The 24,098-nt window shown below is 36.6% G+C and overlaps 1 protein-coding gene across 7 annotated transcripts in view; it reads right to left on the bottom strand.

The window, feature by feature from the left end:
• Window positions 1-5,668: 5,668 nt before the first annotated feature.
• The window catches only part of Nol4 (nucleolar protein 4), a 416,619-nt gene continuing 398,189 nt past the window's right edge, over window positions 5,669-24,098 (bottom strand). For all 7 annotated transcript variants that reach the window (XM_045134935.1, XM_004666761.2, XM_004666760.2 and 4 more), the window contains one exon: window positions 5,669-7,506. In XM_045134935.1, coding sequence (XP_044990870.1) covers window positions 7,313-7,506 — 194 coding nt within the window. In that variant the 3' untranslated portion in view covers window positions 5,669-7,312. The remainder of the gene's footprint in view (window positions 7,507-24,098) is intronic.

Genomic DNA, 24,098 nt, shown 5'->3' with positions numbered 1-24,098 from the left:
GAAACAAGCAGGTTTTTCTATATTAATATTGGATAAAATAGACTTCAAACCAAAACTAATCAAGAAGAACAATGAATGAACAGAATGATCCAACATGAGAATCTCACAATCATAAATAAATATGGGCCATAAAGCTCCTCAAACAAGAAAATTCCAGGACTGGAAGGCTACTCAGCTGAATTCTATCAAACCCTCAGTGAAGAAATGAAATCAAATTTTTTCTAATTGTTTCACACAATCGAAGAGCATGGAATCTTCCCCAACTCCTTTTATGGAGCATCTCCCTAGTACCAAAATCAGACAGAGAGGCAACAAGAAAAACAAAATAAAATACAAAAACTATAGGTCTATATCCCTGATGAATTTAGATTTAAAGATCCTGAACAAAATCAACACAACAAAAGCTATCCACCTTGTTCAACTATGCTTCATCCCACGTATGCAGGTATGGTTCAACATATGGAAATTGTTCAACATAATGCACCACATAAATAATCTTAACCATAAAACCAAATGATCATTTCAATTGATGTAGAGAAGGCCTTTGACAAAATACAACACCACTTCATGATCAAAATTCTGGAGATAATAGGCATGGAGGGTTTATATCTCAATACAATAAGGGCTACATAAAGCACTTCAAGCCCAAATAATACTTAATGGGGAAACACTCAGGGAGTTCCCATTGAGATCAGGAACAAGATTGGGTGCTCAGTCTCACCACTGCTCTTCAACATGGTACTAGAAGTACCAGCCCAAGCAATAAGGCAGGAGAAGGAAATAAAAGGGATACAAATTGGAAAGGAAGAAGTCAAGTTATCACTATTTGCAGATGACATTATCCTCTACATAAGTGACCTGAAAGTCTCCATCTTAATACTTGTAAAGGTGATTAATTCATTCAGCAAAGTGGCAGGATACAAAATCAATGCACAAAATCAGTAGCATTTCTATATGCAAAGGAAAAATGTACCAAGAAAGAAATGACCAAGGCTGTCCCATTTAAAAAAAACAAAAAACAAAAAAAAAATTAAATACGGAATAGCACTAACCAAAGAAATGAAAGCCTTACATAAGTAAAGCATGAAAACACTCAAAAAAAAAAAAAAAAAACCTGAGAACTTGAAGATGGAAAAACCTCCCATGCTCCTAGATAGGTAGAATTAATACTGTGAAAATAGCAATTCTACCAAAAGCAATATACAGGTTTGGTGCAAGAAAATAAAAATAAAAATAATTTAAAAAAGAAAAGAAAAAAAATCTAGCATCATTTTTGACACAGAAAAATGATCTCAAAATTCAGAAGGAATGGCATCAGGTTTTGATATCTAAATACATCCTCAGCAAAGAAAAGACACCCCTGGAGGTATAATTATCACCATACCTGATCTAAAGCTTTATCACAAAGCCATGGAAACAAAAACAGCATGATACTTACATAAAAGCAGAAACATAGAACAATGGAACGATTGAAGACTCAGACCTTAGATCAAGTAACTATAGCTACTTGATCTTTGACAATGTTGTCAATAATATAGACTGGGGAAAAGCCAGCATCTTCAACAAATAGTGTTAGATAAATTGGTTAACCATACGTAGAAAAATGAAACTAGACCCACTCATTTCTCCATACACAAAAATCAAGTCCAAATGGTTTAAAGACCTCAATATAAGACCTGAAAGTCTTCACATACTGGAAAAAAAAAGTAGGAAGCACTCTCCACTATATAGGAGTGGAGAAAGAGTTCCCCAGTATCCTAGGAAATTAAACAATCACTCAACCAATGTGATCTCATGAAGCTAAAAAGCTTTTTGCACAGACAAACATACCATAAGCAGGGCTAATAGGTTACTTGCTAAATGGGAGAAAATCTTCACCAACTATATCACTGACAGAAGCCTAATATCTAGAATCTACAAGGAATTGAAAACACTAAACAATAAACAATCAAACAACCCAATCCAAAAATGGGTCAAAACACTGAATAGGCAGTTCTCAGAGGAAGAATTACAAATGGCTAACACACTTAAGAAAATGTTCAACATCCCTAATGATTAGGGAAATGCAAACTAACACAACTATGAGATTCTACCTTACTCCAGTAAGGATGGCAACCATTAAAAATTCAAAAGACAACAAATGTTGGCAAGGATGTGGGGAAAGAAGAACTCTCATGCACTGTTGTGAATATAAACTTGTACAACCACTATGGAAATCAATGCAGAGATTCCTGAAAAGCATGAACCTAGAGCTACCAACAGACCCAGTTATTCCCTTAATGGGCATTTATACTAAACACTCCATGCATCAATACAGAGACATTGGCTTAATCATGTTTATTGCTGCTCAATTCATTATAGCTAAGAACTAGAATCAACCCAGATATTCATCATTGAATGAATGTATAATGAAGTTGCTGTACATTTACACAGTGGAATTCTACTCAGCAGTAAGAAAAAAAACAATACAATGAAATTTGTAGAAAAATTTGGACAGACTTGGAAAAGATCATACTCAGAAAAGTCACACAATCACAGAAAGACAAATGCTACATGTTGTCATTTATTTGTGATTCCTAACCTGGACCTGCTTGAGTTGCTGAAATATATGTTAGGCAACTCAAGGCCCAGGCAATAGGGATGGAAGGATTTCGTTGGAGGAGAAGAGGGGGGACAAATACAAAATTAAATTCAAAACAAGCTGGTACTACAGAAACATTTATCCTTGGAGACAGCCAAAAAGATAATAACCTTCAAAACAAGTAAGGGGGAAGCTCATAAAAAGTAGGGTCCTAGAGAGGGTAGGATGAAGTCTAAGATTAAAACAATTTCTTTTTTCTGTCTCTAGCCTATAACTTCCAGTGTCAAAGTGGCTGCTACCTACACTAAGCTGTTGATCAGAGAAAACTACAAGGTCCCCAAATCAAGTCAGCCTGAGGCAAAAGCTAAGACCTTATTGCTGAGGACATTGTATGTTGCTGATGCAGAGCATGGAGAGAACTGGCTGTAATTCAGAAGCAAGCCAGTCCCCAGACAGCCTATCTAGTGCTTGAAAGTGCTACATGAGCTTTTGGGGGGAACTGGCCAACAACAATTTGACCAACCAGAGGTCTAAGGTGTTTAGAAACAAACACTGTTACAGGATATACACCCCAGTGAAATATTGACACAAAGCCACTTATGGCTAAGATATCCATTTAGTGCAAGGGAGCCAATATCTGGAATTGGGAACCATATCAGAATCCTATGGAGGCAAAGATTACATTCTCCACTGTCAAGCTCTCACTAGTCTTTGGCTAAAAGAGGGGTTACATATAGCAAATTCTCCCTAAATTAATAATGCTTATTCCATTTAAAGTATGCTGACTTCAATCTCCATTGAAGAATCTGTTTATCTTTTTCAGAATGTATATTACCAGAAGAGATAAACTACCCCTTGCACTTCAGCCAAGCCACAGCTGAAATCACAGAGGAATTGGGGAGATGAACAAGAGTGCTTCTTCCATGCTGAACCTGATAATCAGCACCAGGGTGTAGGAGACAGACCCTGAGGATACTTAACACCTACCACAGCAGAGATCCTGAGGCTCATAGGAGCTCATCACTGAAGCAGACTTAAAACTCACCCACCATGGCTCAGGGAATTTTGCAGAAGAGGGGGGCAGAAAGATTGTCAGAGCCACAGGTTGAGACATAATGCTGATAGGCATTCCCTCCTCCCCAAAATAACTGATGACTACTCCCACAATGCATAAACCACAACTCCATAGGGAATACCTGCAACCACTGAGGAGCATCCACAATGGAATGAGGCAGGGATGGGGAAAAGAGGGTATCACCACATGATGCATCCATATGAAATAGGTTGTTAATAATAATAAACATAAAATGTTTAATGATAAGTTAATGTCTACCTGCTTTATTTTTATATATTCTTACTATAAACTACATTTTGAAACTTAGGGCACATAATTTTAGAAAATATTTTTGACACATAAAGATTAATCTTTAAATGATATTTACATTCACAGTGTCAAGATTCACAACAAAGGAAGACATAATGGTTGTTCACTTACACTTCTGTGGTTGAGTCAGATAAGCATGGGGACAGCTTTGTAAGCTGGGACCCCACTTGGCTTCACACACACACACACACACACACACACACACACGCCCCACAAACCTTTCCATTAAAGCACTTATCTGCATGGATCTTTACATATACCCCTTTCTAAACAAAGAAAAGCTAGTTTCCATTCAAATATAACCTGGGGCACATTCTGGAGCTACAGACAATCTGGATTCATTTTTAGGTGTATGTATAAGGCAAACTATGCCCTACAGATGAAATCTTAGGGGAAATCCCTTATTTACCATCCCAAGCCCATGCATGAGTGGGTGTGTATTTGATTAAAATCAGATGTATCATTCTAAATGACATGTGTAGTACACAAAGGCTTATATAACCCAAGACTATCAATCAAACCAACAACAACAAAAAAACCCACCCTTAAAAACCCATAAAAGGAACCCAAGCAGTAAACTCTTGAGCAATCTAACTCAAGTAGCCTGCTGCTCCATTGCACTTCACTTTTTTTTAAAGAATATTTTTATTTCTTATGAGACAGTGAAAGAGCACCAGGGGCTCTTGTTTCTGCAAATGAATTCCAGATTCATGCAGCAATTTGTGCATCTGGCTTTACATGAATCCTGGGAAACTGAACCCAGGCTGGCAGGCTTTGCAAACAAGGGCCTTCAGTCACTGAGTCATCTCCCTACCCTTCAATCATTTCAGCTTCGAATAAATCTTACTGCTTTGTTATTTTTGTACATTTTTCAATTCTTTGAATAACACTCCAAGAATTTGACAATTCCTGGTCTAGACAAGACCACATTTAACATGACAAGAAACAAGGCAATCCCCAGTCCTGATGCATCCAGATAAATGTACAGAAAAGCAGATGGCATTGAGGACTTTCATCCTTGGTGATTAGTGTGGTAGTTATAAATGGCAGATAAAAGTGAGACAAATCTAAGAGAATTTCCTGCACCTTAATGTTCCAATTGCTACTCCATTTCATCATCATCAGGCAGATTTGTTTATGTATATAGCAAATTCAAGCATGAGTGTTAATTTGTGAACCTGAAACCATGTCATACCCTTCAAATACCATGATCAGAAAATACAAACTATGAAGCCAGCACTTCTAAACTCATTACATACTTCTCCATCAGTCAGGAAGGACTTTTAAAAGTCAGGCAACATTTGGAAATGATAAATAAAAGATAAAAACATCATCTTAACTTAGATTTGAGTAACCAAATGAAGTAGCTGTGGCTTACTGATTCTTTCATTCCTTCTCTGAATGTTGACTTTATTAGACTGAATGTTGAGACTCAGGATGTTTAGGGGAAATAAGTTTGGAGTAACAATTTTGTGCCAGTATAGGCACAAGATAGCATTTCAGGTTTTCAACATAAACTGCTAAACATTAAGCATTTAAAGTTTATAAGGTATCATTGAGATCAGTGGTAGAGAATTGGCCTGGCATATGAATGCTCTGTATTCGTTCTCTAATATTACAAAAATATATAAAGTTTCAAAATCATTGTTTTAACACAGAATCTGTTTATTAATCCAAACAAAACAGAGAAAATTATACCAGCCCTCATTTTTAAAATTTTCATTAAATAAGCAAACTCTAAATCCATACATTAAAAGATGTTTGTGCATCTATTATTTCAAAATACTCATATCTCAATAAGATTTTCACATTATATTCACCAACAGTATCACAAAATTTCCTTTTGTTTGTTTATGTAAGTGTAAGGAACAGTAATTCTAGAAACACTAAAAGAAAAAAGTATAGCAATGTCCACAGTTACAAGAAAAAGTGCACATTACTGGGCCACACTCACAGTCATTACCTGAAAAACTATATGCAACATATTGATAAGAAATATTACAGATGCCTTCAACTCATAATCAAAAACTGAATGACACAGAATTTACATGAAATAAGGCATATCCAAGAATGTACAAAATATTTGAAATTCAACCAACAGAAAAAAATAATAGTACAAGCATGAGTTAAAGTACTTCTTCCCTAAATATTTTAAAAATAAGCTTGCCTCAGTGCATAAAGACAACACCACTCTTGTACCCAACACTACAAAAGAACAAGGGCAGAGTGAGGGGACAGAAGGAAATAGCTCACTGTATGACACAGCTGCATCCACTGAGTTATTTTCAGTTAAAAATGTAAATTACACAAATCATATCAGGAGACATAATGGCCTTTTCTGGAAACTATTTCTGAAAGAGAGAAATGAAAATAAAACTACACACAAGAGTGCAAACTGTCCGATTGTCACTTGCAACCTCAACATTCAGTCATCTATATCAATGGCTGCTCTGGACGGATGCTTGGAGGAGCAGCAGCCACCAGGAGGAGCAGCTTTACAGAAAGCAAGGTGTGCATTTTCCAGCACTTCTTTTTGAGTGTTTTTACAACATTCTGTGGCTGAAACTGGTATGACAAAACTGCTTTGTGGCATAGGTTTGTCTGAGATCGGCATAAGTGCAGAAATGTAGGCTTCTCTTGGAAATATTTCCTGATGTGATGATTTAAAGAACATAGGCAAGGGGTTCTCCAGCATCCAGTGCTATTATTAGTATATTGTTATAGAAATAATTTGGAAAGAGGAGAAGGCAAAAGGGATGTGGAAAAGGTACTTACAGTAGTTTCTGAAAACGGTTTTCCTTTAGGACCTATGAAAAAGTTACCAAAGTGAAAATGACAATTTTGAATGAAAAACACGTTTTCTTTTATAAAAATTACATATTTGTTTTAAAATACAAGATCCTTTTCATTGTTGTTATATCCTGTATCAAGAAATTCGACTCTCTCCCTCTCTTTTGCAAGACAATTCAACCTTTGAGTCCAATGAGTTCGTAGCAGAGTCTACTAATATTTCAGTTGGATCTTGAATTATATTTTATACCACAAACTTCAGATTTTAATCCTTGAATTAAGAATATGCAACATTTTGCCCATGATATTTATGATGGCACATTAAAACAAAAAGGAATAAGCTGGGCACTTTTACATATCTCAAGCACTTCAGAGGCCAGGGTCCCTTTGAAGCACCTTCGCACATTGGTTTACAGATCAAGGACAGTGTGGCAATAATGGAAGTTTTTCTCTTAACAGATTGTGCAGCAAGCCCAGAAGTATCTCTGCTGAGAAATCAAAGTGTCGTTAGTGGAAACTGCAGATTTAGAACTGAATGGATTTGTTCACCATTTGCCTCAGTTCTGTTGTAAAATGAGATTTTCCAGTTCATCTGCAGAACGCAATAAAAAGGCAGCTGACTCTCGGTAGCCTGCGACAAGCTGTCTCACAGCATTGATTTCAGTTGGACTCAGCTGAGGTCTGGAGCTTGTACTGCTGGAGGACCCTGAGCTAGTGGCCAGCTGTCTCTTCATGCTCAGATCGGTGGGCCCTAGGGGGGAAAATACAATCACATAATAACACATGAATAGCATTGATTCTTGCACCTTAGATATATAAGCACTAAATAAATTACTGCTGAGTTAACTCATGAATCCTTTCAGGAGAAACTAGAGGTATCTTTAACAAAATGCATCTGCTGTCAGAAGGAGTAAAGAGAGGTATGCTATACGCGTGGATGAGGAGTTTTTCAGGTGCTCTGGATAGCCTCCAGCAATCACCTACTATTATGGACAAGGGTGAAGGTATTTGAACATAGGATCATTGCAAAATTCAATTTCTTGTCTTCTGCATGTTGCAGAAGCATTTGCATGTGAGTATAAAGTGATGGTAATTGCAATATCTACTAACAAGTATTGTAGATCACACTGATTCAGAATTTTAACAACATCTTAGCCTGTGATATTAATGACTTGAGAAATGTAAATGAAAAGCTGAACTCAACAACTTGTAAGCTACAAGACAAAAGTTGATTCAGGTGTTTTCATTTTTCAGTTAAAGCTGACAGTTTCCACCAGGTTTATTAATATTACAGATTTATTAATATTACAATTTGAACCTGTTTATTTGATATTTGCTTTTGAATTGAAATGATGGGACTGGGGAGATGATACAACATTAACTGCTTGTAAAACCTGCCAGCCTAGGTTCAATGCCCTAGTTCCTAGTAATAGGTGGTGCAGCATGCATCTGGAGTTTGCAGCAGCCCTGCTGCATCAATTCTTATTCTCTCTCTTTCTCCTTGCAAATACATAAAAATGTTTTTTTTTTTTAAAGGAATAAAATGAGTAAAAACTTGTGTGAACAATCCAGAGAAACTAGATTTGGGAACACTCCTGTCTGTATCATCAAACTTCCTTCTGTACATGCATGTAACAACTAAAGTACCCCTATTTTCATCTATATTTAAACCAAATCTAGTATCTGATTTGGATAGCATTTAGAAATTACATTTAAAAATAATAAAGGTAGAGCCCAGCATGATGGCACATGCCTTTAATCCCAGCACTTGGGAGGCAGAGGTAGGAGGATCTTCAAGAGTTCCAGGTCACCCTGAGACTACATAGTGAATTCCAGGACAGTCTGAGCTAGAGTGAGACCCTACCTTGAAAAACTGAAAAAACAAAATAAATAAATAAATAAAGTTAATAACAAGATCTCTAAATCAGACCTTTGTGTTGAGAAGATATTTTGCAAAAAGCTACTTGGGTTACTAGGTTTCTATTGCATATTTATGTGCACTTTTCCTGGTCTGCTATAAACTTAACTTATGTTGTAATTATTAAATTTGAAGTGAGTGTGAAATTTAAGTCATTGAATACAATATTTCTAAACATAATAAAGGCCATGCTCCCAAATGATAACTATTTTATAACTTGAACATGTTTTAAGAGAGTTTCCTTACATACATGTACCTTTTCAGATAATTGCTTTCCTTTTGTGAACTAAAATACAGAATGCCATTTTTCTTTATAATTTTCCTGGAGGCATGAGGGCCATAGGCCAAGATCCTGCCTCCTCCACCCTCTTCCCTGAAGAAGACAGAGGTCTTTGTGCTGGGTGACTGGTAATCTATGTTTTATTAGCAGGTTGTAACACTTTCTACCAAGCACACAACTGACCAGCATACTGAGCTGAAATGAGACAAGGTTGAGGCTGAAGTGTCTTTGGTGATAAGAAAATATAACTATTATATCTGCAACATAAGGACCACTGTGAGTAAACCACAGACTGGACGCTCTAAATATAGTTTTCTCTGTTGTTCAGATGCTTACTAGCATATGAAAACTCTCAAAGTTCAGTCAACACCACACTCTGTGGAAGAATATTGTTTTTTTTGGGGGGAGGTCTGTAGGGTCAGAATTAAATACATAAATATGAAAATAAAAGGAATCCTTTTTGCCAAGTATTTGTGATTCAATTCTTCAATGTCAGAGTTGTGTAAAAAAGAAGAAAAATACACAAATAGAAATGATATTTCATGAGTGATCGTTCAGATTGCTGTCAATGCCAGTAGCATTTATTTCTGTCTCACTATGTCAATGTCCTACATGCCTGATTTAGCTCTTTACCTTATAAAAACACTATAATATGTCCATTTTAAAGTAAAGTCTCAAATTTTATGAAGATGCTAGATTTAATGAAGTCTAGAAAAGCATTTCTGGAGACAGAGCCAGTAAGAAGATGGTTATAAGCTGCCTGGCCTGGGTGATTAGATGGTGGACAAAGATGATGGCAAAGACTGAAGAGAAAATGGGTTCATAGCAAATCAAATGCAGACCATGAAACCCTCAGGGTCACCTATGGTTATAAGGGCTTATGTTTTTGCCAAAGTGATATGGATTTAATTTTTAAAATCATTCTGATTAATTTAATTAGTTGATTAAAAGGAAAAATGTCATACTAATATACAGTATTTTTAGAAAACTGAGACACATATATATTTTTAAGGTTGAAACATTTAAATTGTGAGTAAATGCTGGGTAAAATGTCCACTTATAGTTCTAAATCATAAGACTACATTCATAATTCTTTACTTTTATTTCTCAAATTAACTTATCAGTTGAATCTTTATAGCATATTTTTGGTATCTGTTCTAAACATATTCATTTTGTAATTATATTTTAATGTTAATCATCTTCAGATAACATGGCTCTCCAGAGACACAGTTTTGCTTTGTTTATAGCAATGAGAACTTTCTTCACAAAGACTGTACTACCTTGTTTTAAACTATTAAAATTTATAATGAGATTAAAGTTACAAGGACCATGTAGGTAAGTGTAAGTCTTATTTAACACATTGTTTTAAGTCTTGATATCTGGCACAAAACAAGACTCAATAAGCATTTGTGAAGTAAATGGATGTCAAGGGCCAGATTCTTTCCACAGTCAATGTTCATGGAATACAGGAGTGTGGTCATTCATAACACCCAATTAAAGTTAAAGGAAGACTGTTTAGATACAGAACACAATTTGTAAATGTCCAAATAAAATTACCTTAACTATATGGGAATATCATTTCCATAAGGTATTCAGATTATGGAAAAGTTATCTAGTAAAATTGCCCAGTTACAGTAATTTTTAAGTAGACTTTTACTGGAAAAGAGAAAACCAGTTGCTATCAATTTCTTAAATTGAAAGGGCTGGAGGCTGGGGAGATGGGCCAGTTGCTAAAGTGCTTGCCTTACAAGTATAAGACCTAAGCTCTATCATTAAAACCCATGCATAGAAAGCTGGGCATGATGGTGTATACTTGTAATCTTGGTTCTGGGAGGCAGAGGCAGGAAGATCCTTGGGGCTCACTGGCCATCTAGTGCAGCTAAATCAGTGAGCTTCAGGTCAATTGAGAGGTCTTTTCTCAAAAAATGGTGGATAGGCATACCTGAGGCATGACACCCAAAATTGTCATCTGGCCTACACACAGACACACATTCACAAAGCATGAACCCATATACACACACTGACATCCAGAAAAACAGAAAAAGTGTTTTATAACTAAACATAATAAAGCCTTGAGTTGGGTATAAAATTAGGTCTAGCTAAGTTCTCCTACATCCCTTTCTTTCTTAAGTATCTCCATCTCTAAGTCAAATTCTGAAATAGTTCAATAACTGGAAACTCATTTAACTATGCAAGGTAAGAAACATTTCTTAGATTTATGCTTACATATAGCAGGTGACAAACTTTACAAAAAAATACACAGGCATTGTAGGTCAAGGAGACACAAGTGAAATACTGTTAGGAACTTACATAAAATGAGAGGAAGCAAGTTTGTATAGAATTTTAATGGACAAATAACAAATGTAATGGTAACTGAGTATTTATTTTACATTCAGATCTACTAATGTGTACAGTAAAGTTCTAATTTGTTGCATTGGTTTAGAGTCAGAGTTCCTTTTCATCAAAATCAAGGAAAATGTTCACCTGCTAATACAGATGTAGATGAGAATTTTGTGTCTTCCATCTTAAAAGTGTCTTTTAAAAGTAGTTTTAAGAATTTCTAACCCAGGCATGGTGGTGCATGCCTTTAATCCTAGCACTTGGGAGGCAGAGGTAGAAGGATTGCCATGAGTTTGAGGCCACCTTGAGACTACATAGTGAATTCCAGGTCAGCCTGGGCTATAGTGAAACCTTACCTCGAAAAACATACAAACAAATAAATAAACAAACAAGAATTTCTAACTACTAATGTCAAGTCAAAAGCATATGATTTATGCATCTGTGTAGGTGTATGTGTGTGTGTGTGTTTGTCTGTGTGTGCATGTGTAAGTGAGAGCAGAGGACAATTTTAAATTCCATCTTCAGGAATGCCACCCACTTATTTTTGAGAGAGAGTCTCCCATTGGCCTGAAGGTTTGAGTGGCTACTAGCAAGTTCCAGGGATCTTCCACCTTTGCCTCCCTAGCACTGGGGTACCAGATGTGTGCTCCTACCCTTGCATCTTTATGAGTACTAGGAATGAAACACAGGTTCTCATGAATGGAAGTCAAAACTTTGCTTATGCAGTCATCTCACTAGCCATAAGCACAGCTATGTCTTGGAAGGCATCTAAATAATGTCATGGGATCCTTCTCTTGGGAAATTTCTTTCAGGTACAACATTGCATGTTGATTACTTCCAGTGGAAAGTTACACTAGAAACTTATCAGTGAACAGTGAAAATCAGCTTGAATCATGGGGATTCACTAGGTATTTGCATTGTCTAAAAATACCATTGAGCTTATAGGAAATGGTTAGTAAATATATACATTGCAAGTTTTCTTGGGAATGGACATTGCAATTTTATGTTTTAATTTTTATTATTATTTATTTACTTAAGATAGAGAGAAAGAGGAGGGGTATGCCAGGGTCTATAGCCACTGAAAACAAACTCCAGACGTATGTGCTACCTTGTTCATCTATTTACGTGGGTTCTGGGGAATTAGACCTGGGTCCATAGACTTTGAGGGCAACCTTAACTGCTGAGCTTTTCATTTTTGATAGCACCAGAAGCTTATAATCACTGTGATTCAACAATATTAGTGATCAAATTATTTGGTCACAGTATAACATTTTTTTAAAAATTTACTATTTTGCTTTCTAATTTTAGATTTATGATTTCAAGAATCATACACAATTTTACAGCAAAAAATTACTCAGGGGTTGAGTAAGAGAGATTGAGGGGAACTTGTTTAGAGAAGTTTCAATCTTACATCTAATCTGAAAAAAAACTAATAAAAATTCACCATCAAGGTATCCAAGTGTTATGTGGTCACACACATACCTAGATTCTATTTCTGACACAACCTCATGGAACTGAGAACGTTCAATTAACAAGAATAAATCAAGATTAAATATGACACTACTGTTTCAATAACACATGAAGAAATAAGATGTTTTCTACATGGTTCCTGTTGACATCTCAGTGGATGGCTGCATGCCTTCTGTTGTAAAAAACCAACTTTGTAAATCTCTCCAAATAGGTCTTTGTGCTCATACATCTTAATTGATTCCATTTTAATTTGGACTGAATTGGATCCTTTCTCAGCTTTCAAATTAATCTTGGTGATTGCTGATTCATGTGTACCATTAATGGAGGCTAATTCTTTCAGTCACTTTAAACTTATCCGTCCTCTGAATAAACCTTGAATAAGTAATAGGGGACTATCTAAAAAATTGGAATCATTTAGATCAATTATTTAGTTGACCACTAATTTTTCCAGCATCTCAATCTCCAGTTCTTACCAAGACTATTCAGACTATACTGCTAGTAATATTAAACAGCTTTAATTTTTCCTAGACACATGTCTTTTCTTTTGGAATCAAACATGATTCAATAAACTTATATCAGTATGTAAAATGACTATCCTTGGTTGGATAACAAATAAACTATCTATAAACTAACTCTGGCTACAGACTAATTTTTATTTCTTTTGAGGGGTGTGGTGACTTGATTCAGGTGTCCCCCATAAACTTAGGTGTTGTGAATGCTAGGTTCCCAGCTGGTAGAGATTGGGAATTAACACCTCCTAGAGGCAGTGTCTTGTTGGGGGTGGTATTATGGGTATTATAGCCAGTTTCTCCTTGCCAGTGTTTGGCACATACTCCTGTTGCTTTTGTCTACCTGATGTTAGTGAGGAGGTAATATTCACCCTCATGTGGTCATTGTCCCCTGTCATCATGGAACTTCCCCTTGAGTCTGTAAGCCAAAATAAACCCATTTTATTCCCACAAGCTGCTCTTGGTCGGGTGTTTCCTGCCAGTAATGTGAACCTGACTGGACAGTAAAGTTGGTACTGAGAAGTGGTATCATTGCTGCTTGAAAGCTGACTGCGACTTTGGCCTTTTAGAGCTGATTTTCAAGAGGAATGTGGAAGGATTTGAGACCTTGGCCTAAGAATGCTTTTAAGTACAGATTTATGGACTATTCTGATCAGAATTGAAACACCTGAATGCAGTAAGAACTATGGACTGTGAGGTTTGGCTTGTGAGGGTGAGAAAGAGTTTTTCCTGGACTGGACTAGAAGCAGTTTGTGTGAGAAGTTTGCTTTTATGCCCATGTCCTGAGAACTTGTGCAGGGTTGCATTGCATAGAAATGGAGTGGTGTGAGCAGAGGGAGATGGCACAGAAAAAATAAAATCTCTGGGCCAAAACTGTTGTTCATTCAGCTGAAATTGTATGAGAGATTACAACCATTGAGATTTGGCCAGGTGACCTGCATGGGACAACAGAAAGAATACAGAGCATTTTGAAGGGGCCTGAATGTGGAAGGAGTGTTCTGTTCTACAGTCTGCTTTATTCTCACCTGGGTTTACCAAGTGGCACCCCATCAGGTCTTAGGGACTCGAAGAATGCTAGAAAGAGAAGGTCATCAAATTTGCAACACAGTCTTGTGTTTTGGAAATGGCTAAGGGCAATGTAAAGTAGGAGACCTGATAGAGCCATGAGGATGGATAGTAGGTTGCAGTGGAAACCCAGTGAAGATACTGGAACCATGAGATGGCTGATAAGGAGACCTGCTGGACCCAGGTGAAGTTTTCCAGGACTGTAAGTATCCTAGCTGGAGGGGCAGAACTGGAACTCCAGAAACTTGTTGCTGGTTAGAATTATCAGACTTGGAGACTTGTTAGACTTGCTAGAGTTGTTGGAATTGGAACTACAGAGTTTGATGTTTGCCCTGTTTAAATCTTGTGTTGGTTGACTATTTCTTTGCTATGCCCAATGCCATCTATTGCAGTGTGAGTGTTTATTCTGTGCAATTATGGGTTTGGGAGGATTTTTTGGTATTATTACTCAGTTAAAAGATTTTGTGTGAATGTTTGAACATCATTAGGATTGATAAAAACTATGGGGACTTTTAAAGTTGAGCTGAAAGCATTGCATTTTATATCATGTCTGGTAATCAGTTTATGGGAGCCAAAGGCAGAATGTAGTGCTTTAATTCAGGTGTCCCCCATAAAATTAGGTGTTTTGAATGCTAGGTTCCCAGCTGATGAAGATTTGGGAAATAATGCCTCCTGGAGACAGTGTATTGTTGGGGATAGGCTTATGGGTATTATAGCCAGTTTCCCCTTGCAAGTGTTTAGCACACTCTCTTGTTGCTATTGTCCACCTGATGTCGGTGAGGAGGTAATGTCCATCCTCTGCTCATGCCTTCGTTTTCCTCTGTTATCATGGAGCTTCTTCTTGATTCTGTATGTCAAATGAAACACTTTTTTTTTTTTTTTTTTTTTTTTTTTTTTCTACAAGCTGCTCTTGGTCAGGTATTTCCTGCCAGCAATGTGAACCTGGCTGTGACAAGGTGGGACTGGATGTTCAATAGCAACATTTACTAATGGTAATTTACTAGTTTTGTACTAAAAGGCAAAAGAAATAAACTATGAAATTTTAAGGCCGTAGCTACATTAGGTAATATGTATGAATTATTGACCACAAGCTAGTTTCTACCAGATATCTTATAAATGGCATCTTCCTTCTCAAATAACTGAATATTTTCAATGGGCTTAAAAATATATAAAATATCATACTAAATAGACAGCACAAGATTCAATGTGCTAATTAATTTCATTCACAAGTGTTATCACCCTATAATTTGCCTATTCTTTTCCTTTTTTTTTTCATAGGATTACAGTGGCATCATAAAATACACCAGGATTCTCATCTTCTCTGTCTCTGTGTCTCTCTCTCTCTCTCTGTGTTTGTATGTGTGTGTGTGTGTGTGTGTGTGTGTGCACGTGCACACTTGTATGTGTGTGTGCATACACACACGTGTGCTCCTTTGAATTTTTTTTTTTTTTGAGAGAGAGAAATAGGCAAAGGGAGAATGAGAGAGACAGAATTGGGCACACAAGAGCCTTCAGCCACTGCAAATGAACTCCAGATGCATGCATCCCCTTGTGCATCTGCCTAACATGGATCCTGGGGAATCAAACCTGGGTCCTTTGTCTTTGTAGGCATGTGCCTTAACCACTAAGGCATTTCTCTAGCCCTGCTTTCTTCCTTTATCTTTTTATCACTTAACATGCATTTGCAGACCAACGGTGTAGGTAGTGTGTCTTCCTCAATCATTCTCCATTTTATTTTTTGAGATGGGATGGCTCACAATTTTAGCTAGATGAGACAATCAGTCAGTGGGTTCCAATGATTCTCTTATCTCTGTTTCATAGAGCTGCACCTGTGCATGGCTTTTATATGGGTGCTGAAGATCTGAAATCAGGTTTATATGCATAAGCACCAAGCACTTTACTGACTGAGTCATCTTCCCTCAGCACCTTTCATACAGATAGACAGACAGACAGACAGACAGATAGATAAATGGATAGATAGATACAGAGAGAGATGAAGTGGATTTTCAAGTTTTCAAGCTAAGGTCCCACTCTACCCAGGCGGACCTGTTATTTACTATGTGGTCTCAGGTTAGCCTTGAATTCATGGTGATCCTACCTCTGCCTCCCAAGTACTGGGATGAGAGGTGTGTGCCACCACACCTGGCCTTTTATATATATTTTAAAGCCCTTTCCAATATTCTAATTTTGAGTTTTTTGGTCATTTCTTTTGCTTGATTACTGATTAATTAATTTTACATTTATTTCCATTTCTTGTCTTTGCATCTTTCTTGTTTTTGACTTAAGTGCTTATTACACAGAGGTAATGAAGATATAGAAATGGTGTCCTTAATCATTACATATTGTGTACATATGTTGAAGTATCACACTACATTTTTCAAATACAATGCAATTATTGTATCCTACTTAAACAAAAACTTCTCTAAAATATTTAGCTCATCAGATTTTTTGTAGGTATATGCTAAAATACTAATTTAGCTTCATTACACAAACTTATTATATAGCATTTTTCTTCATTGGTTATAATTTATGAATATAATACCACTATCATGCTAATTATTTCTTTAATGTGGTCACTTGGTGGCCAATATTTGAATGAATAGGCATTATTAAATATTCTGTTGAATGAAACATACCACACAAGGGCATAATGACTGGTTGCATTATTGATGTGTTGATATATTTGTTTACATATACATACCCTTGAGTAAAAGGAAGCAGTTCTTAAAAATGGAAAAAGAGAAATAAGTGTCCATTTATTATTTTTGCCCACAGGTTAAAAAATAATATAATTGTTGAAACCACTGTGTATCTTGTCTGGCAACTTCCAAAGCCTTAAAATTTCAAATATTTCTAAGTAATAAGGATAATAAGCAAGTTATATAGTCAGTTAAAAACTTACAAAATGTCTTCAGGGAAGGCTAAATGTCTATTTCATTACTTTCCTCCTTCATTTTGTGTTATATCAAGGGGGCATAATGTCAATAAACCACGATTTGTTAATGTTATGTGTAAGATATATCTGTATTGATATGTGCATTTATTTAGTCATTTGTCAGAAGTATTTTGACATAAAATACATTTTAGTAAAAAATTCTTAAGATGTGGAAGAATTGTATTATTTTCTGATTGGCTGTTTTGAAATACAAGATGAGATAATTTCCTCCATTTCACCAATTTCCCAGTATTCTCACCATGACCAAAAACATCATATTATGTGTAGTTATGTATGACATATGATATTTATTCATGTGTTTTAAATCCATTGTCAAAGTTCATTATAATCAGGTAATAGTCATGTGCAACACATTATAGAATATGACACATTTATTGGATACAATCAATAAGTTATATTAATCCTATAATTGTAAAGTCAAGTTAACATGAAAGTTCTTATTCTGATTCATCTATATTTTTGAAGTCCCAGTGATCCTTTTAGATTTTACTTTTTTTTTTTTTTTTTAAATTTTATTTATTTATTTATTTTTTTACTTGAGAGCGACAGACACAGAGAGAAAGACAGATAGAGGGAGAGAGAGAGAATGGGCGCGCCAGGGCTTCCAGCCTCTGCAAACGAACTCCAGACGCGTGCGCCCCTTGTGCATCTGGCTAACGTGGGACCTGGGGAACCGAGCCTCGAACCGGGGTCCTTAGGCTTCACAGGCAAGCGCTTAACCGCTAAGCCATCTCTCCAGCCCTAGATTTTACTTTTTGCCAAGACAGACTTGGCAAATTTTAGTCGAATCATATTTTAAGAAGATGTTTATTTGGTATGTAACTAAGTTCATTTTAACATTGATTGTTTTGGGAGTGGAATTAAAAGTAGCATGCTACTACTGGAGCATTCTTTTTGTTCTCAGAGTCGAATAGTTTAAGGATAAGAAGAAGAAAACAGACATTAATTCTGTGAAACTCTAAATAATAGATGTCTAGCAACTAGATTATCATTGAATTGAGTCATCAAACTGAAGGTCAGCAAGCATGTCTTTTCTGCATGCTTAGAAAGAACATCCACATTCAATTTACAATTATCCAAAACTGTGAAAGAAACAGGGCTCATGTGAAATAGAGGATTTATGTGGAAAGCACCTCTCCGGTTATCCCATTTGTCACTATAGCTTTGAAGAAAAAAAGTGTAGAATTGATACATAAATTTTTAAGAAGTAGTTTTTGGAGATAAGAGTGTATATACTTGGCTTTTCTTACTGGCTTCTTATCACATATTTACTTTACTTCATCAAATACCCAGTGATTTAATAATTAAACAAATCATTTTTATAGACCTATATACAATATTTTCTTGTATGTGACAGAAGACAGACTTCATGGATTTCCATTAAGGTTAATGCTTTTCCCCCCCCAATGTTTTGTTGATTGTGAGTATGTTCATGTGTACATGTGTCTGTATGAATATGAAGGACAGAGGACAACCTCAGGTGTTGTTCCTCAGGCACATCCCACCTTTTTTTAATTTTAATTTTTGGTTTTTCGAGGTAGGGTATCACACTAGCTTGGGCTGACCTGGAATTCACTATGTAGTCTCAGGGTGGACTCAAACTCTTGGAGATCTTCCCACCTCTGCCTCCCAAGTGCTGAGATTAAAGCCATGCACTACCATGCCTGGATACTTTACACCTTTTTTGAGCAGCATCTCTCAATGGGCAGAAACACTTAAGGTGCATGAGGCTGGCTATCTAACAAGCCCAAGACTACCCAGCACTAGGATTACAAACACACATTACCATGCCTAGCTTTTTTAGGTGAGAACTGATTGCAGGTTCTAATGCTTGTTTATTTACTTTATTGACTGCCTCTTTCCTGATTTCTTTGTTATTAAATAAGTTATTCAAAACCAAATAATATTTCATATGTTTCAAAACATAAAAAATCATGGGAGCAGTTCCTGGTTGAGCAGTGTTAAAAGAAGAAGCTTTACCAAGGATATGGAAGACATAAGAATACCGTATCACATAAAACATGTCTGCTTTCAAAAAAAACACAACAGAAAAATGTCATATGAGTTAACTCACATTTGTGGACAAACTGTTCCTGAATGTGCTTTCAGTAACAAGATGTTAAGAAAACATAATTCTCCTCTTAGTATTTCCCAGAGGACAACAGAGAGTATCATATTGCCAGAAATAGAAACCTGAAAAAAATTTCTTTAAATTCCAAGTAGTACACATGCTACTTTTAGGTCAAATCATGTCACTCAAGAGGATTTTATTCTCTGATGGGTTTAAATTGTCGAAAATATTTTTCTCCCTGTGGTCATTTAGATATTGGTGAGAATGTTCGCTACCACACATCTAATTTCACAATCATATGTTAATTCTGAATTTGAATGAGTGCACTGCATAGCAGCCAGGAAAGTAAAATCTGCACAGTGAAAACACACACTCAAGTGGCTTCATTTACTTTCACCTGTTCTTGTGACTGTGGCAAGTTGGAGAAAGCATTTGCATGTTGTTTCAAATTAACTTGTGCCTTTACGTAGTAAAAAGGAATATCAGTATTGTAATTGTAGTTGTGTTGTTTGAAATTTGAAAATTGAAAAATGAGAGAAAAAGTAAGGTACTGGTGTTACTACCCTCTTGGAATGATTCAAGCAGACAGACCCAAGACCAAGATCCAAGTGGGCAGAAGTAAACAGTATGGGACCTAAGTCTGGGAGGCCGATGAGTACCCAAGTGAGGACAAGGGGATGGCGAATAACATTCAGCTTGCCAAAAGAGGGAGAGAGTTCTGTCTTGCTAGATGAATGGAACATGGTGAACTACACAGGAGTGCTCCTTCAGAGTGGACAAGGACTGAGAGAGCAGTGAAACTGAACTGGTTCATTCAAATACATCCCCAGGGGATATGTCAACATTCAAAGGAAAAAGAAAATAGCCCTTGCCCACCCTAATAAGCTCATGCCACCTAAAACACCCCTGAGCAGTTTACCAGCAGGTTCAAGATGGGAGGTCCCAGAACACCTGGGGGGGGAGGGGGCTCTTTTTTCATTCCTTCCTTTTGATGAGTAGGCCTAGCACAGACCTTTAATGAAGAGCTTAAGAAGACACGAGGGTCTGCTTCACCATGCAGTAGAGCACAGGCTTTGAGAAAGCAGCTGTGAGAACAGCCTGATTAGTGGTGAACTTCCAGCAAACTACACATGCTGACCATATACTTCCCCTTCCAGAGCCTGTCTTTAAAGGTCTCTGATCTACATAAACTCAGCAAAAGATGTGATCACTCAGTGGTAAACAGAAAGTTGTTTTCTTTGCTTCTGCAGATAATTCATATAATTTTCCTACAAATTATTAACATCATTTTCAATCATTAAAATTTACAAATAAGCAGCATATCTAAATCTTCCACGTATCTCATGACATATGTTTATAAATAATTCTCAGTCTCAATAAATGATTATGATATTCCATGAGCAAGCTAAAGATAGAATGAACTTTGTCAAAAATATGGTCACATTTCAAATATCTTGGGTTTGAACTTGCTTTTGCTAAACATTATACCAAATTGTGTCACAATTTAATTCTTTTAAAATTTATTATGCTTCTAGTTTTGAAATAATTTCAGCAAATGACCAGGAAGTTTTTCAATACATTTATTATATTTGTTAGGAATTCATTTCACTCTGACTTACTAATTCATAGGAATTAATTTTACTCAGAGCTTTACTCCGATGCTTAAAAATGATTTAAAGAATATGCAGCTTGAAAGTAAAGAACCCAATGGGCTGACATTGTAGTGCATATCTTTAATCCCAACACTGGGGAGGTACAGAAAGATAGATTCCTGGAGCTCAATGACCAGCCAATATAGCCTAATTGGCAAATAGAGAACCTGTCTCACAAAAGATAGATGGCACATGAACAGTGGTTGTCCTTTGGTTTCCAGTAGCGCGCGCGTGCGCACACACACACACACACACTGCTGCAATTAATGCAAGAAAGAAAGCACCGAGCACCAGCCTGTGAATCAGTGCTTTCAATAGAAATTCCTTGGATCTTGGGATTTTTTTGTCATTCAATACAGTAGCTGCTCAGTTTTGTCTACTGAACAATTGAGATGGATCCCATTATAGTAGAAGATCTGAATTTTGACATTTACTTCTTATTAATGAATATCAACTTAAATAGACACATGTGACAAGTGGTGTCATATTAAATTATATAGAAATAAGTAAAACTATATTTGAAAGAAAGTAAACACAAACAGGATACAAATGAGGAGCTTAAAGTAGAAACAAGTCCTGACTGAGCCATGAAAGGGAGAATGCATGGGGGACACAGGCTTACTAAACATAGACACTTGTGGTGGTACCTGCCTATAATCCCAGCACTTGGGAGGTAGAGGCAAGAGGACCATGAGTTTAGTGTCATTCTCAGCTACATGGTGAATTGGAAGCCAGCCTTGATTTTATGAGCCCCTTCCACAGAAAAGCAAACCAAACAAACAAACTAAAAACACAAATTAATTAATTAGGTAAGTTAAAATAGACAATTGCAAAATCTTGAACATGGTAGTGGAAAAAATCTAATATAGTACACAAAGTTTCAACTTGCCATTTCAAATGCTTTGAGAACTCACTTGGATTCAGCTGGAGGTCTATTGAGTTATAATAACTGTAAAATCTCAATGATATTGACTTCAATTAGTTCATATAGGCACCTTTTTCACATAATATATTATCATCATGTAGATATTCTTATAATCTAAAGGGCCTACCAATTCACCACAGGGGATTACATAGCCTTTGTAAATCCCTATAAGATTGCACTCTATCATTATCCAAATCATTATCTAAAGAGCTGTGTATAATAGACCTATGTGGTTGTCACAGAGCAGAGACATCCATCTGGTCTCCCCTTTCCATACATCTGCATTACTACTCTGCATATGACTGTCAATGCAGAACAATTCACTAAGAGCTTAAGATAAAGGGGGAAAGTGCCATCTTTCCATGTCCCTGGACAGCTATACTAATCATTTTTTTTTTCTGAGTCAGAGGCTTAAAAACTGAGTACATTTTAAAGCCAAATTCATGCAATTTAAAATGCTTCTATGAAATATTCAAAATAAAAATATTTCGCTTCCCCAGATAGTATGATTTTTTTGAAGTATTAAGAGAATGACAGCAGATACTAAAAAGATAAGCTCACTTACAAGTATTACCATGCTTAATGGATTTGGTTGCAATCTCTAAAAAGACAATATTTTACTGGGACAATTTCTTTCACTCAGTCATTCATGTGTTCTGTGAGTCCTAATATATAGCTTCTGGTTATAAAACAGTTAAAAAGTCACCTGTATATCCTCAAGCTATTAATAGTCTCATGTAGAAAGTACACATAACTGACAGGTAAAGACACATGATGTCTTTACAAGATGAAGACTTAGCCAGGACCTGAGTGAGAGAGGAAGGAAAACTAAGTCAAGGAACACAACAGATGCAATGATTTAGGTGCAGAGGGGGGTATTTTAAGAACTCATAACTCCTCTGGAGCAGTGTGCAGAACCAGAGGACTAAAGAGACAAGGCTGGAGGAGGTGGTGTGGAAATTCCAACAAGGAAAGACAGGAAGAGAAAAGGGAAAAGGAAATCCTGGAAAGGCAACAGGAAAAAGAGCACATGCAGTATGAGGGTGCCATCATGGATGCCAACAACTTTTACATTCAAGGTTCTTACCACCAGGAAATGCAAATGTGCCCACAAAATCCAGGAAAGTAAAAGGTAAATTTCCTTTAGCTGATTTGTAAGTGTAGTTGATGATAACCAGCCAGTTTCAGCAAAAGCTGGGGAGAAGCCAGTTATAATGGACTGAGAGTGAATGGGGGTGGAGGAATGATGATAGTAAATGAATTTCACAATGTGGATGCTTGACACTGCACACATACAACGCCAGCCATGCTGCTGTCACCAGCTCCAGCATGACAGTAAACCCTATGGCCAAGTGTCATTAGAACCACAATCACAGGACATGACACAAAATATGTGAAAGCCAGCTATTCTGAATACTACTAACAAGTGAGGAAAATGATGAACATAGACTGTGACAAAATAGATACTGCCATGTAAATGTTAGTTATTAAGTCCCATTATTACTACAATTTGGTCTTGTTAGATTTGGGTTTGTATATCAGACCAATTTACAGTTACCCCATGGAGTTTGTGTAGAGGAAATATCTGAAGTTAAATTATGTATTGTGCACATAATTTCGACTTCAGGGATCCAGTGGGGAAAATGTTGAAAGTGACAAGGCCCTCTGTAGACGGCACTACATGAACTTCCTGGTAGAAAGTTCTATGTGAATGGATGGGATAATGACTGTATGGCTGCTTGCTTCTCCTTGCAGTTGGATAATCTAAATGAATTCTTTATACAAATTGGAACAGCTATCATTATGACAATACTCCAATTTGAAAATTAGATTGTTGGGTGCAGGCCCTTGCCAGCTCTTCACAAATGATGGTTGGTTAATGGAGGTTTTGCAGGGTGATCTGCCACTGTCACAGAGTCTGTCCTTATTCTGAAGTCTTCAACATGGGTCAGCATTTCCTATCACTATTCTATTCAAAATGAAGCCAGAGTTCATAAAACTGCTAGAGGCCAGTATCTGATGAGCAGAGTAAACTCTTCCTCCATTTCCTTCTTGCTTTCTTGCTTCTGTTATTTTGCTTCTAGTTTGCTTGCATTTGTGCAGTGTTAAGATTGAACTCATTGGGCTGGAGAGATGGCTTAGCAGTTAAGTGCTTGC

Source organism: Jaculus jaculus, chromosome 15 (assembly GCF_020740685.1).
Source record: "Jaculus jaculus isolate mJacJac1 chromosome 15, mJacJac1.mat.Y.cur, whole genome shotgun sequence".
Classification (NCBI taxonomy): domain Eukaryota; kingdom Metazoa; phylum Chordata; class Mammalia; order Rodentia; family Dipodidae; genus Jaculus; species Jaculus jaculus.
This window is presented reverse-complemented; position numbering and strand designations above follow the sequence as displayed.